Source organism: Oncorhynchus nerka, linkage group LG15, assembly GCF_034236695.1.
Source record: "Oncorhynchus nerka isolate Pitt River linkage group LG15, Oner_Uvic_2.0, whole genome shotgun sequence".
Lineage (NCBI taxonomy): Eukaryota > Metazoa > Chordata > Actinopteri > Salmoniformes > Salmonidae > Oncorhynchus > Oncorhynchus nerka.
In genome coordinates, this window is record NC_088410.1 from 42,633,005 (window position 1) to 42,653,249 (window position 20,245).

At 43.9% G+C, this 20,245-nt stretch overlaps 1 protein-coding gene across 1 annotated transcript in view; it reads right to left on the reverse strand.

Annotated features, from left to right (window-relative positions):
- The window catches only part of LOC115142706 (sulfotransferase 6B1-like), a 29,009-nt gene extending 13,981 nt beyond the window's left edge, over positions 1–15,028 (reverse strand). Inside the window, exons 1-3 of the mRNA XM_029682362.2 lie at positions 14,721–15,028; positions 14,181–14,293; positions 13,389–13,478 (exon numbers count right to left, since the gene is read on the reverse strand). Of these exons, the coding sequence (XP_029538222.1) occupies positions 13,389–13,478; positions 14,181–14,293; positions 14,721–14,913 (396 nt within the window). The 5' untranslated portion in view covers positions 14,914–15,028. The remainder of the gene's footprint in view (positions 1–13,388; positions 13,479–14,180; positions 14,294–14,720) is intronic.
- Between the last annotated feature and the right edge of the window lie 5,217 nt (positions 15,029–20,245).

Below are 20,245 nucleotides of genomic sequence, written 5' to 3' on the forward strand. Positions count from 1 at the left end.
GCAATACGCCATCCCATCTGGTTTGTGCTTAGTGGGACTATCATTTGGTTTTCAACAGGAAAATTACCCAACACACCGCCAGGCTGTGTAAGGGCTATTTTACCAAGAATGAGAGTGATGGAGTGCTGCATCAGATGACCTGGCCTCCACAATCACCAGACCTAAACCCAATTGAGATGGTTTGGGATGAGTTGGACTGTTGGAAAAGCATTCCAGGTGAAGCTTCTACCACCAAGCTATAAGACTGATGAACAATTCATCAAATGGCTACCCGGACTATTAACATTGACCCCCCTTTGTTTTTACACTGCTGCTACTCACTGTTTATTATCTATGCATAGTCACCTTACTCCAACCTACATGTACATACTACCTTGACTAACCTGTACCCCCACACACTGACTCAGTACCGGTAAACCCTGTATACCGGTACCACCTGTACTCGGTACCGGTACCCCCTGTGAGCCTACCAAACGAGGTAAATACCTTTTATGCTCGTTTCGAGGCAAGCAACACCAAAGCATGCACGGGAGCACCAGCTGTTCTGGAAGACAGAGTAGCCAAACAAACCTTTAAACAGGTCAACATTCACAAAGCTGCTGGGCCAGATGGATTACCGGGGCGTGTACTCAAAGCATGCTTGGACTCTGGGACTAAACACTTCTCTCTGCAACTGGATCCTGGGCTTCCTGACGGGCTGCCCCCAGGTGGTAAGAGTAGGCAACAACACGTCTGTATTCCCTTTACACACACAACAGCGTTGCAAAACACGACTCCAACACCATCAAGTTTGCTGATGATACAACAGTGGTCACCAACAACGATGACACAGCCTATAGGGAGGGGGTCCGATAACTGGCAATGTGGTGCCAGGACAACAACCTCTCCCTCAATGTGAGCATGACAAAGGACCTGTTCGTGGACTACAGGAAAAGGCGGGCCGAAAAGGCCCTCATTAACATTGACGGGACTGTAGTGGAGCAGATCGAGAGTTTCATGTTCCTTGTTGTCCACATCACCAACAAACTATCATGGTCCAATCACACCAAGACAGTCGTGAAGAGGGCACGACAAAACCTTTTCCCCCTCAGGTGACTGAAAAGATTTTGCAAGGGACCCCAGAGCCTCAAAAAGTTCTACAGCTGCATAATCGAGAGCATGGTTGTATCACTGCCTGGTATGGCAACTGCTCGTCATCTGACCGTAAGGCGCTACAAAGGGTAGTGCGAATGGCCCAATACATCACTGGGGCCAAGCTTCCTGCCATCCAGGACCCATCTAATAGGCGGTGTCAGAGGAAAGTCCCCCCACACACTCAACTAACCTGTACCTCCACACACTGACTCGGTACCAGTTCCCCCTTGTATATAGCCTCGTTATTGTTATTCTTATTGTGTTACTTTTTATTATTACTTTTTATTTTAGTCTACTTGGTAAATATTTTCTTAACTCTTCTTGAACTGCATTGTTAGGGCTTGTAAGTAAGCATTCCACAATTAAGTCTACACTTGTTGTATAATCGGCGCACGTTACAAATAAGGTTTGATTTGATATAGCCTCGTTATTGTGATGTAATTTCATTGTGTTACTTTTTATTTTTTACTTTAGTTTATTTAGTAAATATTTTCTTAGCACTATTTCTTGAACTATATTGTTCTTGACGCTACCCATCCCTTTAGCGGGATAATTGTCAACAACCGCTGAATTGCATAGCACCACATTTAAATAATATTACTAAAATATTTATATTCATGAAATCACAAATGCAATATAGCAAAACACAGCTTAGCTTTTTGTTAATCCACCTGTCGTGTCAGATTTTGAACATATGCTTTACAGCGAAAGCAATCCAAGCGTTTGTGTAAGTTTATCGATCGCTCAACAAAACATTATGTACACCTAGCATCAAGTAGCTTGGTCACGAAAATCAGAAAAGCAATCAAATTAATCGTTTACCTTTACTGATCTTCGGATGTTTTCACTCACGAGACTCCAGGTTACACAATAAATGTTCCTTTTGTTCCATAAAGATAATTTTTATATCCAAAATACCTCAGTTTGTTTGGCGCGTTATGTTCAGAAATCCACAGGAAAGAGCGGTCACGACAACGCAGACCAATTCCAAATAGTATCCGTAATGTCCACAGAAACATGTCAAACGTTTTTTATAATCAATCCTCAGGTTGTTTTTAAAATATATAATCGATAACATAGAAACCGCAACTGTCTTTCTCAGTAGGAGAGGGAAAGGCAATGGCTGCCCAAACTCTGTTGCGCCAAGCAAAACGCTGCTGGCACCCGGCCATACAATGACGCGATGTTGTCTTTCTCGCTCATTTTTCAAAATAAAAGCCTGAAACTATGTCTACAGTCTTTACATCTTGAGGAAGCGATAGGAAAATGAATCTGGTTGATATCCCTTTAAATGGAGCAAAGGCAGGCTATGGAACATAGAGTTTTCAAAATAGAAGCCACTTCCTGGTTTGATTTTCCTCAGGGTTTCGCCTGCAATATCAGTTCTGTTATACTCACAGACAATATTTTGACAGTTTTGGAAACTTTAGAGTGTTTTCTATCCTAATCTGTCAATTATATGAATATTCTAGAATCTGGTCCTGAGAAATAGGTTGTTTACTTTGGGGACATTATTTTTTCCCAAACATAAAAATAGTGCCCCCTAGCTTCAAGAGGTTAAGGGCTTGTAAGTAAGTGGTTCACAGGAAGGGCTACACCTGTTGAATTCAACGAATGTGACAAATAACATTTGATTTGATTGAGAAAATGACAAGAGTGTGCAAAGCTGTCATCAAGGCAAAAGGTGGTTACTTCTATACAAGATGGCGTAGCAGTGAAGACGTGTTTGTTTTGTCCTCTCGTGTACTTTTGTATTTTTTTGTATATATATTTCAATTTATTTTCAATCTCTTTTCGATTTTTTATTCGATTATACCTTCCGGTAACCTGCTTCACCCAATGTGATACGGAATCGTTATTATTTTCAATTTTCGAACACATTCAAGAATCTCCAGAAGCTAACCAGCTAATAAGCTACAAGCTATTTAGTCATTCTTAGCCACTGCTAGCGACTCTTACCTTCTGCACAGATACCAGCCCTGTTTTTGGCCTGGATAATACTCGCCTGTCTACCAATATCGCTTGTCTAACAATATCGGACTGTCTCTCCACAACAACGCCGGATTCCTGCCGTAATCCCTGGACCACTACTTCTGATCTTCACAGCTAGCTTGCAGCTAGCTAGCTAGCTCACAGCTAGCTTACACTCACCGTGGCACCTATTACCGAAGCTATTCCCTGAGGCCCACCTCCCGGCCTACTCAGCTGTTCACCCGAACCCCACTCATACACGGCTAGAGCCCAAAACTCCACCGGATCCTTGCTGTAAACTCTGGGCCTTGGCACCGGATCACCGCTAATACCGATTGGGTATAGTGGCTAACGCCACTGCCACGAAGCTAGCACCAGTTAGCCGTGAGCCAGGCACATCTCCCGGCTAGCAAACTAAATTCCACAATACCTCTTTTGCCATCTGGCTTGGATTCTCTGTCGACACGGCGCCCCGCCGCACCACCACGACTGGTCTGCCGACGAATACTCCATCTGCTGTGCCTTCATCCGGCATCCGGCTGAGCAGACGCTACTAACTTTAAACGCCGTGTCGCTAACGTAGTGGGGCTCCCCTGTTCCATCTACTGCTGCCCCTTTAACACTATGTTCACTTGGCTACATAGCTGATTCCTACTGGACTGTCCATTAATCACGGTACTCTACTCTGTTTATTTACTTTTTATCTGTCAGCCCCAGCCGCGAACTCAGGCTCTGTGTGTAGTTAATCTGACCCTCTGCCTAGTCATCACCATTTTACCTGCTGTTGTTGTGTTAGCTGATTAGCTGTTGTTGTCTCACCTGTTGTTTTAGCTAGCTCTCCCAATCAACACCTGTGATTACTTTATGCATTGCTGTATGTCTCTCTCAAATGTCAATATGCCTTGTATACTGTTGTTTAGGTTAGTTATCATTGTTTTAGTTTACAATGGACCCCCTAGTTCCACTCTTCATACCTCTGATACCTCCTTTGTCCCACCTCCCACACATGCGGTGACCTCACCCATTACAACCAGCATGTCCAGAGATACAACCTCTCTTATCATCACCCAGTGCCTGGTCTTACCTCCGCTGTACCCACACCCCACCATACCCCTGTCTGCGCATTATGCCCTGAATATATTCTACAACGCCCAGAAATCTGCTCCTTTTATTCTTTGTCCCCAACGCTCTAGGTGACCAGTTTTGATAGCCTTTAGCCGCACCCTCATTCTACTCCCCCTCTGTTCCGCGGGTGATGTGGAGGTAAACCCAGGCCCTGCATGTCCCCAGGCACCCTCATTTGTTGACTTCTGTGATCGAAAAAGCCTTGGTTTCATGCCTCCCTAAGTTTGTTTTACTCACTGCTTTAGCACACTCTGTCAACCCTGTTGTCCTTGCTGTGTCTGAATCCTGGCTTAGGAAGGCCACCAAAAATTCTGAGATTTCCACACCCAACTATAACATTTTCCGTCAAGATAGAACTGCCAAAGGGGGAGGAATTGCAGTCTACTGCAGAGATAGCCTGCAAAGTAATGTCATACTTTCCAGGTCCATACCCAAACAGTTCGAACTTCTAATTTTAAAAATGAATCTCTCCAGAAATAAGTCTCTCACTGTTGCCCCCTGCTACCGACCCCCCTCAGCTCCCAGCTGTGCCCTGGGCACCTGTTAGGTGACCTAAACTGGGATATGCTTAACACCCCGGAAGTCCTACAATCTAAGCTAGATGCCCCCAATTTCACCTAAATTATCAAGGAACCCACCGGGTACAACCCTAAATCTGTAAACAAGGGCACCCTCATAGACGTTATCCTGACCAACTGGCCCTCCAAATACACCTCCGCTGTCTTCAATCAGGATCTTAGCGATCACTGCCTCATTGCCTGTATCCTCTACGGGTCAGCAGTCAACCGACCACCCCTAATCACTGTCAAACACTCCCTAAAACACTTCTGCGAGCAGGCCTTTCTAATCGACCTGGCCCGGGTATCCTGGAAGGATATTGACCTCATCCCGTCAGTTGAGGATGCCTGGTCATTCTTTAAAAGTAACTTCCTCACCATCTTAGATAAGCATGCTCCGTAACAAAAAAAGCATAACTAAGAACAGCTTTAGCCCTTGGTTCACTCCAGACCTGACTGCCCTCGACCAGCACAAAAACATTCTGTGGCGGACTGCAATAGCATCGAATAGTCCCCGCGATATGCATCTGTTCAGGGAAGTCAGGAATCAATACTCGCAGTCAGTCAGGAAAGCAAAGGCCGGCTTTTTCAAGCAGAAATTTGCATCCTGTAGCTCCAACTCCAAAAAGTTCTGGGACACTGTAAAGTCCATGGAGAACAAGAGCACCTCCTCTTAGCTGCCCACTGCACTGAGGCTAGGTAAGAAGGTCACCACCGATAAATTCATGATAATCGAAAACTTCAACAAGCATTTCTCAACGGCTGGCCATGCCTTCCTCCTGGCTACTCCAACCTCGGCCAACAGCTCCATCCCCCCCACAGCTACTCGCCCAAGCCTCCCCAGCTTCTCCTTTACCCAAATCCAGATAGCAGATGTTCTGAAAGAGCTGCAAAACCTGGTCCCGTACAAATCAGCTTGGCATGACAATCTGGACCCTGAAACTATCCGTCGCCATTGTCGCAACCCCTATTACCAGCCCGTTCAACCTCTCTTTCATATCGTCTGAGATCCCCAAGGACTGGAAAGCTGCCGCGGTCATCCCCCTCTTCAAAGGGGGAGACACCCTGGACCCAAACTGTTACAGACCTATATCCATCCTGCCCTGCCTATCTAAGGTCTTCGAAAGCCAAGTCAACAAACAGATCACTGACCATCTCGAATCCCACCGTACCTTATCCGCTGTGCAATCTGGTTTCCGAGACGGTCACGGGTGCACCTCAGCCGCGCTAAAGGTATTAAACGATATCATAACCGCCATCGATAAAAGACAATACTGTGCAGCCGTCTTCGTCGACCTGGCCAAGGCTTTCGACTCTGTCAATCACCATATTCTTATCGGCAGACTCAGACTGCCTTGCCTGGTTCTCCAACTACTTTGCGGACAGAGTTCAGTGTGTCAAATCGGAGGGCATGTTGTCTGGTCATCTGGCACTCTCTATGGGGGTGCCACAGGGTTCAATTCACGGGCCGACCCTTTTCTCTGTATGTATCAATGATGTTGCTCTTGCTGCGGGCAATTCCCTGATCCACCTCTACGCAAACGACACCATTCTGTATACTTCTGGGCCTTCCTTGGACACTGTGCTATATAACATTCAAACGAGCTTCAATGCCATACAACACTCCTTCCGTGGCCTCCAACTGCTCTTAAACGCTAGTAAAACCAAATGCATGCTTTTCAACCGTTCGCTGCCTGCACTCGCACACCCGACTAGCATCACCACCCTGGATGGTTCCGACCTAGAATATGTGGACATCTATAAGTACCTAGGTGTCTGGCTAGACTGTAAACTCTCCTTCCAGACTCATATCAAACATCTCCAATCCAAAATCAAATCTAGAATCGTCTTTCTATTTCGCAACAAAGCCTCATTCACTCACGCCGCCAAACTTACCCTAGTAAAACTGACTATCCTACCGATCCTCGACTTCGGCGATGTCATCTACAAAATGGCTTCCAATACTCTACTCGGCAAACTGGATGCAGTTTATCACAGTGCCATCCGCTTTGTTACTAAAGCACCTTATACCACCCACCACTGCGACTTGTATGCTCTAGTCGGCTGTCCCTCGCTACATATTCATCGCCAGACCCACTGGCTCCAGGTCATCTACAAGTCCATGCTAGGTAAAGCTCCGCCTTATCTCAGTTCACTGGTCACGATGGCAACACCCACCCGTAGCACGCGCTCCAGCAGGTGTATCTCACTGATCATCCCTAAAGCCAACACCTCATTTGGCCGCCTTTCCTTCCAGTTCTCTGCTGCCTGTGACTGGAACGAATTGCAAAAATCGTTGAAGTTGGAGACTTTTATCTCCCTCACCAACTTCAAACATCAGCTATCTGAGCAGCTAACCGATCGCTGCAGCTGTACATAGTCTATTGGTAAATAGCCCACCCATTTTCACCTACCTCATCCCCATACTGTTTTTATTTATTTACTTTTCTGCTCTTTTGCACACCAATATCTCTACCTGTACATGACCATCTGATCATTTATCACTCCAGTGTTAATCTGCAAAATTGTAATTATTCGCCTACCTCCTCATGCCTTTTGCACACATTGTATATAGACTCCCCCTTTTTTTCTACTGTGTTATTGACTTGTTAATTGTTTACTCCATGTGTAACTCTGTGTTGCTGTCTGTTCACACTGCTATGCTTTATATTGGCCAGGTCGCCGTTGTAAATGAGAATTTGTTCTCAACTAGCCTACCTGGTTAAATAAAGGTGAAATAAATCAATAAAAAACTTTGAAGATTCTAAAATATAAAGTATATTTTGATTTGTTTAACACTTCTTTGGTTATTACATGATTCCATATGTGTTATTTCATAGTTGACGTTTTCACTATTTTTCTACAATGTAGAAAATATTAAAAAGAAAGAAAAACCCTTGAATCACTTTGGCAATACATCCATCCTGCTTCACGAACGCAGACCACGTGTAACCACCCCAGGCCAGGACCTCCACAGGTGGCATCTTCACCTGCGGGATCATCTGTAATAAAGCCCTTTGTGGGGAAAAACTCATTCTAATTGGCTTGGCCTGGCTCTCAAGTGGGTGGGCATATGCCATCCCAGGCCCAACCATGGCTGCTCCCCTGCAGTGAAATACATGTGAAATCCATAGATTAGGGCCTAATGAATTTATTTCAATTGACTGATTTCCTTATATGAACTGTAGCTCAGTAGAATCATTGAAATTGTTGCATGTTGCATTTTATATTTTTGTTCAGTATAATTACAAAATGATAAAAAATATGAATAATATTCCATTAGGCAACTATGGCATTGTCTGCAGGAAAAGGCTACGTACCTTACTGTGATTGTTTTCAATTAAAATTGTCAAAAAGTGACAAAATAGCTTCTTAGTAAAGAACAATCTGAGAGTGGTCTGAGCGAGAGGCGTTATTGGACAAGTCTAATGGGAGGAATATGTAGTGGAAGAAAGAGAGAAGGTGATACTCGCAACTGGCGACTTGCTGGCGTGGGAGCACAACGTGATGACTCAATCACAGTTTATGACATTGTTTGGATGGCAGACCATTTGTAGGCTATCACAGTGATCAAACACATCTTATCTGTGGCTTTCTCCGGGAAGGGGCGTTCCCCCAGAACCCTGGGAGCATGGACACCGTTGGAGGTGTGAAGACGGATGAAAATGTAATGAATGTTTCTGCGTGAATTACATTTTCACGTTTGGATTGTTTCAAGAGTTTATAAAGAGCTATACATTTTGACATGTTGTACTGTATGTTCTATGCATTTATTGTTACAGGGAAACAGTGTTATTTTATTTGTCGGACGGTGGATAGTTCAAAGAGGAGCGACACAGGGGTGCGCTCCTGTCATTTGAATTGGAATGATTAGATTAGAATCTGGGTGTGTTTCCTGTCTTTTGTTTTTACTAGCAAAGTGCAAATAAACTCAGCCAAAAAATAAATGTCCTCTCACTTTCAACTGCGTTCATTTTCAGCAAACTTAACATGTGTAAACATTTGTATGAACATAACAGGATTCATCAACTGAGACAAAAACTGAACAAGTTCCACAGACACGTGACTAACAGAAATGGAATAATGTGTCCTTGAACATAGGGGGATCAAAATCAAAAGTGACAGTGAGTATCTGTTGTAGCCACCAGCTGCATTAAGTACTTTCTATCTTTTGGTGTTTTTCAGAGTCAGTAGAAAGGCCTCTTTAGTGTCAAAAGTTTTCATAACTGTGACCTTGGGGCGGCAGGGTAGCCTAGTGGTTAGAGCGTTGGACTAGTAACCAGAAGGTTGCGAGTTCAAACCCCCTTAGCTGACAAGGTACAAATCTGTCGTTCTGCCCCTGAACAGGCAGTTAACCCACTGTTCCTAGGCCATCATTGAAAATAAGAATTTGTTCTTAACTGATTTGCCTGGTTAAATGAAGGTAAAATAAAAATACATTAAAAACGTAATTGCCTACCGTCTGTAAGCTGTTTGTGTCTTAACGACTGTTCCACAGGTGCATGTTCATTAATTGTTTATGGTCAATTGAAAAATCATGGGAAACAGTGTTTCAACCCTTTACAATGAAGATCTGTTATTTGGATTTTTACGAATTCTCTCTGGAAGACAGGGTCCTGAAAAAGGGCCATTTCTTTTTTGCTGAGTTTAAATGCTAATTCAGGTTGGGGGCGAGTTTCTGCTTGAATTTGGTTAAAAGGGAAGCATTGCATTGTTTTATACTTTTAGAACTTGCTACCAATCTCCTGTGTGTACCACACACAAAGTGTATCCTCTTAGAGATTATTCTGAACTGAAGACACATTACATGATACTGTGACAAGAGCCAAAAATAATCTGCCTACTCCAAGAAATGGGGATAACAACACAGGGCGTCCATGGGACCTCCTGGAACCATGGACCACACCTGCAGAAACTGGACAACAGGGGGAAGCAGAGGAGATACCTATCATAGACTTCTCCCAGCTGATGCTTGACACGCCACATACGCCACCTCCAGTGGTAGAAACAACCAGCTGGTATCATCGAGTAGAATCAGCCAACAGTAACACGGAAGCAGCAATGTGGGAGTTAGTATTGCATGACCTAGATTTGGAATAGGAAGCTTCCGTTTAGACACAGGTCTAAGAGTACGTAATAGTGGTCTACCGTTTAGACACAGGTCTAAGATTACGTAATAGTGGTCTACCGCTTAGACACAGGACTAAGAGTACGTAATAGTGGTCTACCGTTTAGACACAGGTCTAAGATTACGTAATAGTGGTCTACCGTTTAGACACAGGACTAAGAGTACGTAATAGTGGTCTACCGTTTAGACACAGCTCCAGAAACTTGCGAACTTCCCCTGTAAAAAGGTATACAAAGAGAGCAGAGATCATGAGAGAGCCATGATCCTCACTGACATATGAGACAGACTTCATATGGAGAATCATCATAGGTAAATTTACTATTGCCCTAAACGCTTTTTGTTAGACTAGAACAATGTTTGAGAACTGGAGAGCAAACGCCTTTGACACTCTCACTGAACAGAAAGTGACCCTGGTTATAGGTTAAAGTGATTGCACTGAATAATATTTCATTGTGTGGACAATCATATATTTTTAGGAGAGTCAAAACATATACCAATACTAGTTTCCAAGTGACTACTAGCTGACGAACATAAGAACTAATAGAAGACGTTATTAGGTATTGATATATACATAGGTAAAGAAACTTGAAAGTAAGGAAATATAGGAGGAATCGATAACACTTAGAATATTTAAATAGGAGTATATCTATCCAAGACCTCATACTAAACCGGAAAATAAGGGAGTGACAACGTGAACGAAGGAACAAACTAAACTCACACGAAGGGCCATTACGAATAAATAGAAGGGTTGGTAGGGCCGCACGGCTAGGCCCTTGTTATACCGAAGTAAAAATCCTAAAGTACTCTGCCCAGCCAGAGGACGGGGTAGAGGCTTTTGCTGCAGGTATTGGGCAAAAGTCAGCACCGTGACAATACATTACAGAATAACACAGACATGCTAAGATGCATCATGTATTTCATGTGCAATGTAATTGTTTGAGTGTCAATTATTTTGGGACTAATAAATTATATTAGTGGAATTGAGTAAATGCATTCCTCGTTTTACAGAGTCATTATTCAATTGACTATACGTTTATAATTTAGTAGGTCTATTGGTAGTTGTCTATATGCTTGCCTCAATAAAATAATGCTAGAACATTGGTCGGCAGAATTAGCTATTTGTATCTAGTCTCTTAATAATTGCATTAAGGTGCAAGTTAGACACATTCATGTTCACAATCATACTGAGTGGTGATACAAGGTTCGCTACCTTGACTAGATTACTCCAGAGACAGACAAGGCCTGTTGCATTTATTCAAACAATATTAGAGTCAGATTGATGAATGCAGTTTATTGTTACAATGCCTTCCGAAAGTAGTCAAGTATTCCACTATTTGTTACGTTACAGCCTTATTCTAAAATGTATGAAATAAAACATTTTTCTCAGCAATCTACACACAATACCCCATAATGACAAAGTGATTACAGGTTTTTTGAATTTGAGCAAATTTACATATATTCAGACACTCTGCTATGAGACACGAAATTGAGCTCAGGTGCATCCTGTTTCCATTGCTCATCCTTGAGATGTTTCTACAACTTGATTGGAGTCCACTTGTGGTAAATTCAATTGATTCGACATGATTTGTTAAGGCACACAACTATCTTTAAAAGGTCCCACAGTTGACAGTGCATGTCAGAGCAAAAACCAAGCCATGAGGTCGAAAGAATTGTCCGTAGAGCTCCGAGACAGTATTGTGTCGAGGCACAGATATGGGGAAGGGTACCAAAACATTTCTGCCGCATTAAAGGTCCCCAAGAACACAGTTGCCTCCATCATTCTTAAATGGAAGACGTTTGGAATCAGCAAGACTCTTCCTAGAGTTGGCCGACTGGCCAAACTGAGCAATCGGGGGAGAAGGAACTTGGTCAGGGAGGTGACCAAGAACCCGATGGTCACTCTGACAGGACAACCATCTCTGCAGCACTCCACCAATCAGGCCTTTATGTTAGAGTGGCCAGACAGTAGCCTTTATGGTAGAGTGACCAGACGGAAGCCACTCCTCAGTAAAAGGCACATGATAGCCCACTTGGAGTTTGCCAAAAGGCACCTAAAGGCTCTCAGACCATGAGAAACAAGATTCTCTGGTGTGATGAAACCAAGATTGAACTCTTTAGCCTGAATGCCAAGCATCACATCTGGAGGAAACCAGGCACCATCCATACGGTGAAGCATGGTGGTGGCAGCATCATGCTGTGGGGATATCTTTCAGTGGCAGGGACATGGAGACTAGCCAGGATTGAGGGAAAGATGAACAGAGCAAAGTACAGAGAGATCCTTGATGAAAACCTGCTCCAGAACAAACAGGACCTCAGACTGTGGCGAAGGTTCACCTTCCAACAGGATAAAGACCATAAGCACACAGCCAAGACACCGCAGGAGTTGCTTCGAAGACACGTCTCTGAATGGCCTTGAGTGGCCCAGCCAGACCCCGTACTTGAACCTGATCGAACATCTCTGGAGAGACCTGAAAATAGCTGTGCAGCGACGCTCCCCATCAAACCTGACAGAACTTGAGAGGATCTGCAGAGATGAATGTGAGAAACTCCCCAAATACAGGTGTGCCAAACTTGTAGCGTCATACCCAAGAAGGCCCGAGTCTGTAATCGCTGCCAAAGGTGCTTCAACAAAGTACTGAGTAAATTAACAAAAATGTCTAAAAAACAGTTTTTCTTTAGCATTATGGGGTGTTGTGTGTAGAGTGATGAGGTGAAAAAAAACAATACAATACATTTTAGAATAAGGTTGTAACGTAAACAAAATGTGGAAAAACTTAAGGGGTCTGAATACTTTCCGAATGCACTGTATATACATATATATTGATAGCTGTGGATTAATTTACTTATACTGATGCCTTTTATAAAAAATATTTGACGCTCAAGAAGTAAGACATGTCGCCAAAAGTAAAAAAAATCTTATTTGAACTAGCATGCTGGAGCGTGCCTACTTGAGCCGAGGACCCACAGGACTAAGAACCCACTTGATACAGGCCGTTTTATGCGTTTTATATTTGATTTCGTAGTTTTTTATCTGAACGTCGCCAGCCAGTACTTTCTGAAAACGTAAATAAAAATACAAATGGCAAGCTGTCGAAAGAGAGGCATTGCACAGCTGCTGGGAGTTGTAGTTCATGTGTGTAGTTGAAATTAAACAGTTGAAACTTTTCGGCTCTGTGCTTCTTCTTGGCCATCAAATACATTGAAAATATATATTCACCCATAAATATAAGTATAGATTTTATATCTTAAATTACTGCGTTTTCATTGAAGATACAAATTTGAGGCTCCATTCATAGTCTACAAAAAGATACTGAGGTGAAATTGATGTCACTTTCATATCGTATTCATTTCCTGTTATTCTAAAAAGAAAAAGAAAAATTCCCAGACTGCATTAGATTGAGCACTCCACAATGGAAGGGAGGCTAGATTCAAGTTATTGTGACATGTTCTTTAGTAAAGTTATTAACACTGACCTTTGTTTTCTTCGCAATAAAAGTGCCAGGGATGTTATCAGGGTGCAAATGTGTGCCCAGTAACCGCGGAGAGGGCATTTCTCCCACCACCTTGAAAATAAACAGAGGGAAAGGACAAAGGTTTTAGTAGCTTGTCATATGGCATACCAAAATGCAGCAGAAAACCACAAGGTACATCATTTGTAAAAAATTACATGAAAATAAATGGTCATTTAGCAGCCGATCTTATTCAGAGCGACTTACAGGAGCAATTAGGGTTAAGTGCCTTGCTCAGGGGCACATTGATAGATTCTTCACCTTGTAGGCTTGGTGATTTGAACCAGCGATCCTTTGGTTACTGAGCCAATGCTCTTAACCAGTGGCAGAATGATTACAATCAAAGGCAGGAGCATGAGAAATACAAAAATAAAATGTTTGATTTGACTTGCCTAGTTAAATACAAATTCATTTGAACAGGTCAATTACAAATAATTTGAAATGCACTAAAGGCACTAGCGCATCCTATTGTAGGTTATTCTGAAAATGTTCAGTGTGTGTGGCGGGTAAAAACTAAAGGCTGATTTACCTCAATCGGTAGCGACAAAAGTAAATTCAAGAATGAACAATTCCAGTGAGCGAGTAATAAAACATTTAAAAATACCTTTTGGGTATGTCTGTTAGGCGGAGTTTTTACATCACATTTAATTTAAAGATCTGTCAGTGTCATTGAAAGCAAGTCTGATAAAGAGAGCGATTTTGATTGACTAGGTATGGACTTAGTTCTGTTATTGGAAACTGTTACAGTATACATACCTTCTGCATGTCCGGAGAGAAAAACTCCATCAGTGGAGGTATTTGAGACAGTTCTTGTTGCCCAGAGGCTGCAGCCATGATTTTGCGTAGCACAGCAACCATCCAGTTGAACCCTGGAAAAGCACACTCAATTAGAGCTTTGCTGGCAAAAGCAGTATAGGACAGACTATACAATTTACGCAAAAGTGTGTGTCCAATGTAGTCTATGTTTTTAAGGCTAACTAAATTGTTTGAGTATCTTCATGGGTGGCAGTTGGGACACATGGATTCTGCAAAGAATGCTCATGATGTGGTTTCAGGAGACATATTCCAATGCACATGCTCCTGTGGGCTCTTGATCCATTTGTTAATGTTCAACAACCAACTGCTGGCTTCTTAGATCTAGAAGGATTTTGTATTAAGTCCTATACACATGTTGTCATGCCCAGTGCTATATAACAGCAGTACTGTGTCAGGCACTTTATTTGACGGCAAAATATATTTCCACTATCTAATCCAGTTCACACTAACTACCACAACAGCAGGGATGGTTTCACTTACCACATTTTGGGTAGGCCACCAGTAAAATGTCATTGGGTCTGCCCTCCAGCTCCTTCAGGCCTTTAAGATTTTCTGGGGGGCTCATGATTGTAGAGTAGAGGATCCCCTCGTGCAAGTACAGCTTATTCTCATCCTTCACATTCTTTGCCTCGTCCATTTTGGACATGCCTTGCGCAGACATTGGTTTGCTCATTTTGTATCCTGGTGACTTAATGACCAGCCTATTTATGTATTCAGTCCACAATGGAGCTGCAAAAAAAGGTGTTAGTATTTGTTTTCCCAGCCCATACAGTAAAACAGGACTTTCCAGTTCACTGGTGTGATATTGTTGAAGGGAGGGACTACGCAGTGACCTATGCACAGTGACTGATTTGGAGAGAGTCACTTGCTCATAAAATGGGTGAGAGTTCAACTCCAGTCTAGGTTAGATTTGTCTCAGTAAATTGGAACACTCTTGAAAGAAAAAGTAACACAGGACAACACATGTGGAATGTTAATGACGTACGCACTAACACTGACTTACACTCATACTTGCTCTTACTCAAACAATGCATCAATGCTCAGCCAACTCACACATGCAAATAGCGTTGTCACTGTGACTACACTCTCTTTTGTTGAGGGTTATCTAAGTTTAAGCATAAGGAGGTGTGCCCGTTGAAAGAGATTTTCAAAGATTACATTCCATTTTCCAGTCACAAATGTATGAAGCTTGTATCCTTCACATGACTACATCAGCTTGACAAAGCTTGTTCAATGCCAGATTCAAAAGATACTTAAAACATAAAAGTGTTTTCCATTCAAAATGTCTTCCTATTAAAAAGTCCTATGCCTAACTTTGCTTTCCTCTTGAGAAAGCTAGGCGAATTGCAGCAACATAAACAACCCCCCCCTCATCCTATTCGACATAATGGCTATGGGATCTTGTGGAAGCCAGCGGAGAGCCCGCACCTAGATTATTTTACTTTCCGTTTGGTCGACCAGCTTCAAACAGCTGAAAATGTGATATTTGAGATGCACATTTTAGATGATTCTCTACCCTCTCAACTGCTTGCGACTTCTGTATGTTGGGGACATTGGGTTGGGCACTTGCCCAGTCTGCCATTGCTAGTTTTTGTATTTATTATGGATCCCCATTAGCTGCTAAAGCAGCAGCTATTCTTCCTGGGGTCCAGCAAAATTAAGGTAGTTATACCATTTTAAAAACATTACAAAACATTCACAAGAGATTTCATAACACATTAAGTGTGTGCCCTCAGGCCACTACTCTACTACCACATATCTACAACACAGAATCCAAGTGTATGTGTGTGTATAGCGCATATGTTATCGTGTGTGTGAATGTATGTGTCTGTGCCTGTGTTTGTGTCTCTTCACTGTCCTAGCTGTTCCATAAGGTTCTTTTTAAAATGTAATTTTTCTGCTTGCATGAGTGACTTGATGTGGAATAGAGGTCCATGTTCATGGCTTTATGTAGTACTATGCGCCTCCCAAAGTCTGTTCTGGACTTGGGGACTGTGAAGAGACCTATAGGCTGTGTGCCAGTAGTTCAAACATACAGCTCGGTGCATTCAACATGTCAATACTTCTCACAAATAGAAGTAGTGATGAAATCAATATCTCCTCCAATTTGAGCCAAGAGAGATACATGCATATTATTCATATTAGCTCTCTGTGTACATCCAAGGGCCAGCCGTGCTACCCTCTTCTGAGCCAATTGCAATTTGTGGCACCTGACCACACGACTGAACAGTAGTCCAGGTGCGACAAAACTAGGGCCTGTTGGACCTGCCTTGTTGATAGTGCTGTTGAAAAGGCAGAGCAACACATTATTTTGGACAGACTTCTGATCTTAGCTACTGTTGTATCAATATGTTTGACCAGTTTACAATCCAGGGTTACTCCAAGTAGTTTAGTCACATCAACTTGCTTAATTTCCACATTAGTCATTACAAGATTTAGCTGAGGTTTAGGATTTAGTGAATGATTTGTCCCAAATACATTGTTTTTAGTTTAGGAAATATTTAGGACTAACTTATTTCTTGCCACCCATTCTGAAACTAACTGTAGCTATTTGTTGAGTGTTGCAGTCATTTCAGTTGCTGTTGTAGTTCACGTGTATAGTGCAGGAGTCATCCGCATACATAAACACACTTACTCAAAGCCAGTGGCATGTCGTTATTAAAGATTGAAAAAAGTAAAGGGCCTAGAAAGTTGCCCTGAGTAATTCCTGATTCTACCTAGCCGATGTGAGCAAGACCTTTAAACAGGACAACATTCACAGTCACGGGGCCAGACGGATTACCAGGACGTGTACTCAAAGCATGCGCGGACCAACTGGCAAGTGTCTTCACTGATATTTTCAACCTCTCCCAGACTAAGTCTGTAATACAAATGTTTAAAGCAGACCAACATAGTCCCTGTGCCCAAGGAAGCGAAGGTAACCTGCCTAAATGATTATGCTCTGTAGCACTCATGTCGGTAGCCATGAAAGGAAAAGGAACACCTATGTGAGAATGCTGTTCATTGACTACAGCTCAGCGTTCAACACGGTCAGAAGCGTGTGACACCGGGTTGGAGCGAACGGTCGCATCCGAGCGCTTCGGTCCGCAGGTAGTATAACTTTTCATTACATTTCATTATAGTACAACGGTTTGATTTGTCTAATCTTAGCAATTTCTTCTTAGCTAGCTACATAGCCGTCTTTGTATCAAAAATAATTGCGTAATTATCGTATTTCGTCGTCCTAACGTAGTCTACACTGCTATCTGCCCAGCAGCTAGCCAGCTAGCCAGCTAGCAAACGTCCACCGTCTTCCGAATAGCAGCACTGTAAAAAACTATTACACTCAACTGAATGACTTGATTAGTGTAGTGTTAGCTAGCTACATAGTTGTCTTTGCTGTCTTCGTATCCAAGATAATTGTGTAGTTTAGAGTGTGTAGTCTTAGAGTGATTATCTTAATTTACCGAGGTTAGCTAGCCAGCTATTTGTCGTCCTTAACGTAGGAGACACTGCTAGCTAGCCAACAGCTAGCCAACGTCTACCGAATAGAACTTCCTCACTCAACAACCCGGTCGCATTCCGCTTCGCTCCACAGGTAGTATCACATTTTCATTTCATTTCATTACAGTACAACGGTTTGATTTGTTTGATCGTAGCTAGCTACATAGCTAGCTACATAGCCGTCTTTGTATCAAAGATAATTGTGTAGTCTAGAGCGATTTTCTAGGTTAGCTAGCCAGCTATTGTCGTTCTTTTAACGCAACGTAACGTAATCAACACTGCTAGCTAGCCAGCTAGCCCCCGAATAGCAGCACTGTAGAAACTATCACACTCAACGGAACGACTTGATTAGTGTAGTGCCAACAACGCAGCCACTGCCAGCTAGCCTACAAAGTCAACAACGCAGCCACTGCCAGCTAGCCTACTTACATTTACATTTACATTTAAGTCATTTAGCAGACGCTCTTATCCAGAGCGACTTACAAATTGGTGCGTTCACCTTAAGACATCCAGTGGAACAGCCACTTTACAATAGTGCATCTAAATCTTTTAAGGGGGTGAGAAGGATTACTTTATCCTATCCTAGGTATTCCTGAAAGAGGTGGGGTTTCAGGTGTCTCCGGAAGGTGGTGATTGACTCCGCTGTCCTGGCGTCGTGAGGGAGTTTGTTCCACCATTGGGGGGCCAGAGCAGCGAACAGTTTTGACTGGGCTGCGCGGAACTGTACTTCCTCAGTGGTAGGGAGGCGAGCAGGCCAGAGGTGGATGAACGCAGTGCCCTTGTATGGGTGTAGGGCCTGATCAGAGCCTGGAGGTACTGAGGTGCCGTTCCCCTCACAGCTCCGTAGGCAAGCACCATGGTCTTGTAGCGGATGCGAGCTTCAACTGGAAGCCAGTGGAGAGAGCGGAGGAGCGGGGTGACGTGAGAGAACTTGGGAAGGTTGAACACCAGACGGGCTGCGGCGTTCTGGATGAGTTGTAGGGGTTTAATGGCACAGGCAGGGAGCCCAGCCAACAGCGAGTTGCAGTAATCCAGACGGGAGATGACAAGTGCCTGGATTAGGACCTGCGCTGCTTCGTTTGTGAGGCAGGGTCGTACTCTGCGGATGTTGTAGAGCATGAACCTACAAGAACGGGCCACCGCCTTGATGTTAGTTGAGAACGACAGGGTGTTGTCCAGGATCACGCCAAGGTTCTTAGCGCTCTGGGAGGAGGACACAATGGAGTTGTCAACCGTGATGGCGAGATCATGGAATGGGCAGTCCTTCCCCGGGAGGAAGAGCAGCTCCGTCTTTCCGAGGTTCAGCTTGAGGTGGTGATCCGTCATCCACACTGATATGTCTGCCAGACATGCAGAGATGCGATTCGCCACCTGGTCATCAGAAGGGGGAAAGGAGAAGATTAATTGTGTGTTGTCTGCATAGCAATGATAGGAGAGACCATGTGAGGTTATGACAGAGCCAAGTGACTTGGTGTATAGCGAGAATAGGAGAGGGCCTAGAACAGAGCCCTGGGGGACGCCAGTGGTGAGAGCACGTGGTGAGGAGACAGATTCTCGCCACGCCACCTGGTAGGAGCGACCTGTCAGGTAGGACGCAATCCAAGCGTGGGCCGCGCCGGAGATGCCCAACTCGGAGAGGGTGGAGAGGAGGATCTGATGGTTCACAGTATCGAAGGCAGCCGATAGGTCTAGAAGGATGAGAGCAGAGGAGAGAGAGTTAGCTTTAGCAGTGCGGAGGGCCTCCGTGATACAGAGAAGAGCAGTCTCAGTTGAATGACTAGTCTTGAAACCTGACTGATTTGGATCAAGAAGGTCATTCTGAGAGAGATAGCGGGAGAGCTGGCCAAGGACGGCACGTTCAAGAGTTTTGGAGAGAAAAGAAAGAAGGGATACTGGTCTGTAGTTGTTGACATCGGAGGGATCGAGTGTAGGTTTTTTCAGAAGGGGTGCAACTCTCGCTCTCTTGAAGACGGAAGGGACGTAGCCAGCGGTCAGGGATGAGTTGGTGAGCGAGGTGAGGTAAGGGAGAAGGTCTCCGGAAATGGTCTGGAGAAGAGAGGAGGGGATAGGGTCAAGCGGGCAGGTTGTTGGGCGGCCGGCCGTCACAAGACGCGAGATTTCATCTGGAGAGAGAGGGGAGAAAGAGGTCAGAGCACAGGGTAGGGCAGTGTGAGCAGAACCAGCGGTGTCGTTTGACTTAGCAAACGAGGATCGGATGTCGTCGACCTTCTTTTCAAAATGGTTGACGAAGTCATTTGCAGAGAGGGAGGAGGGGGAGGGGAGGAGGATTCAGGAGGGAGAAGGTGGCAAAGAGCTTCCTAGGGTTAGAGGCAGATGCTTGGAATTTAGAGTGGTAGAAAGTGGCTTTAGCAGCAGAGACAGAAGAGGAAAATGTAGAGAGGAGGGAGTGAAAGGATGCCAGGTCCGCAGGGAGGCGAGTTTTCCTCCATTTCCGCTCGGCTGCCCGGAGCCCTGTTCTGTGAGCTCGCAATGAGTCGTCGATCCACGGAGCAGGAGGGAGG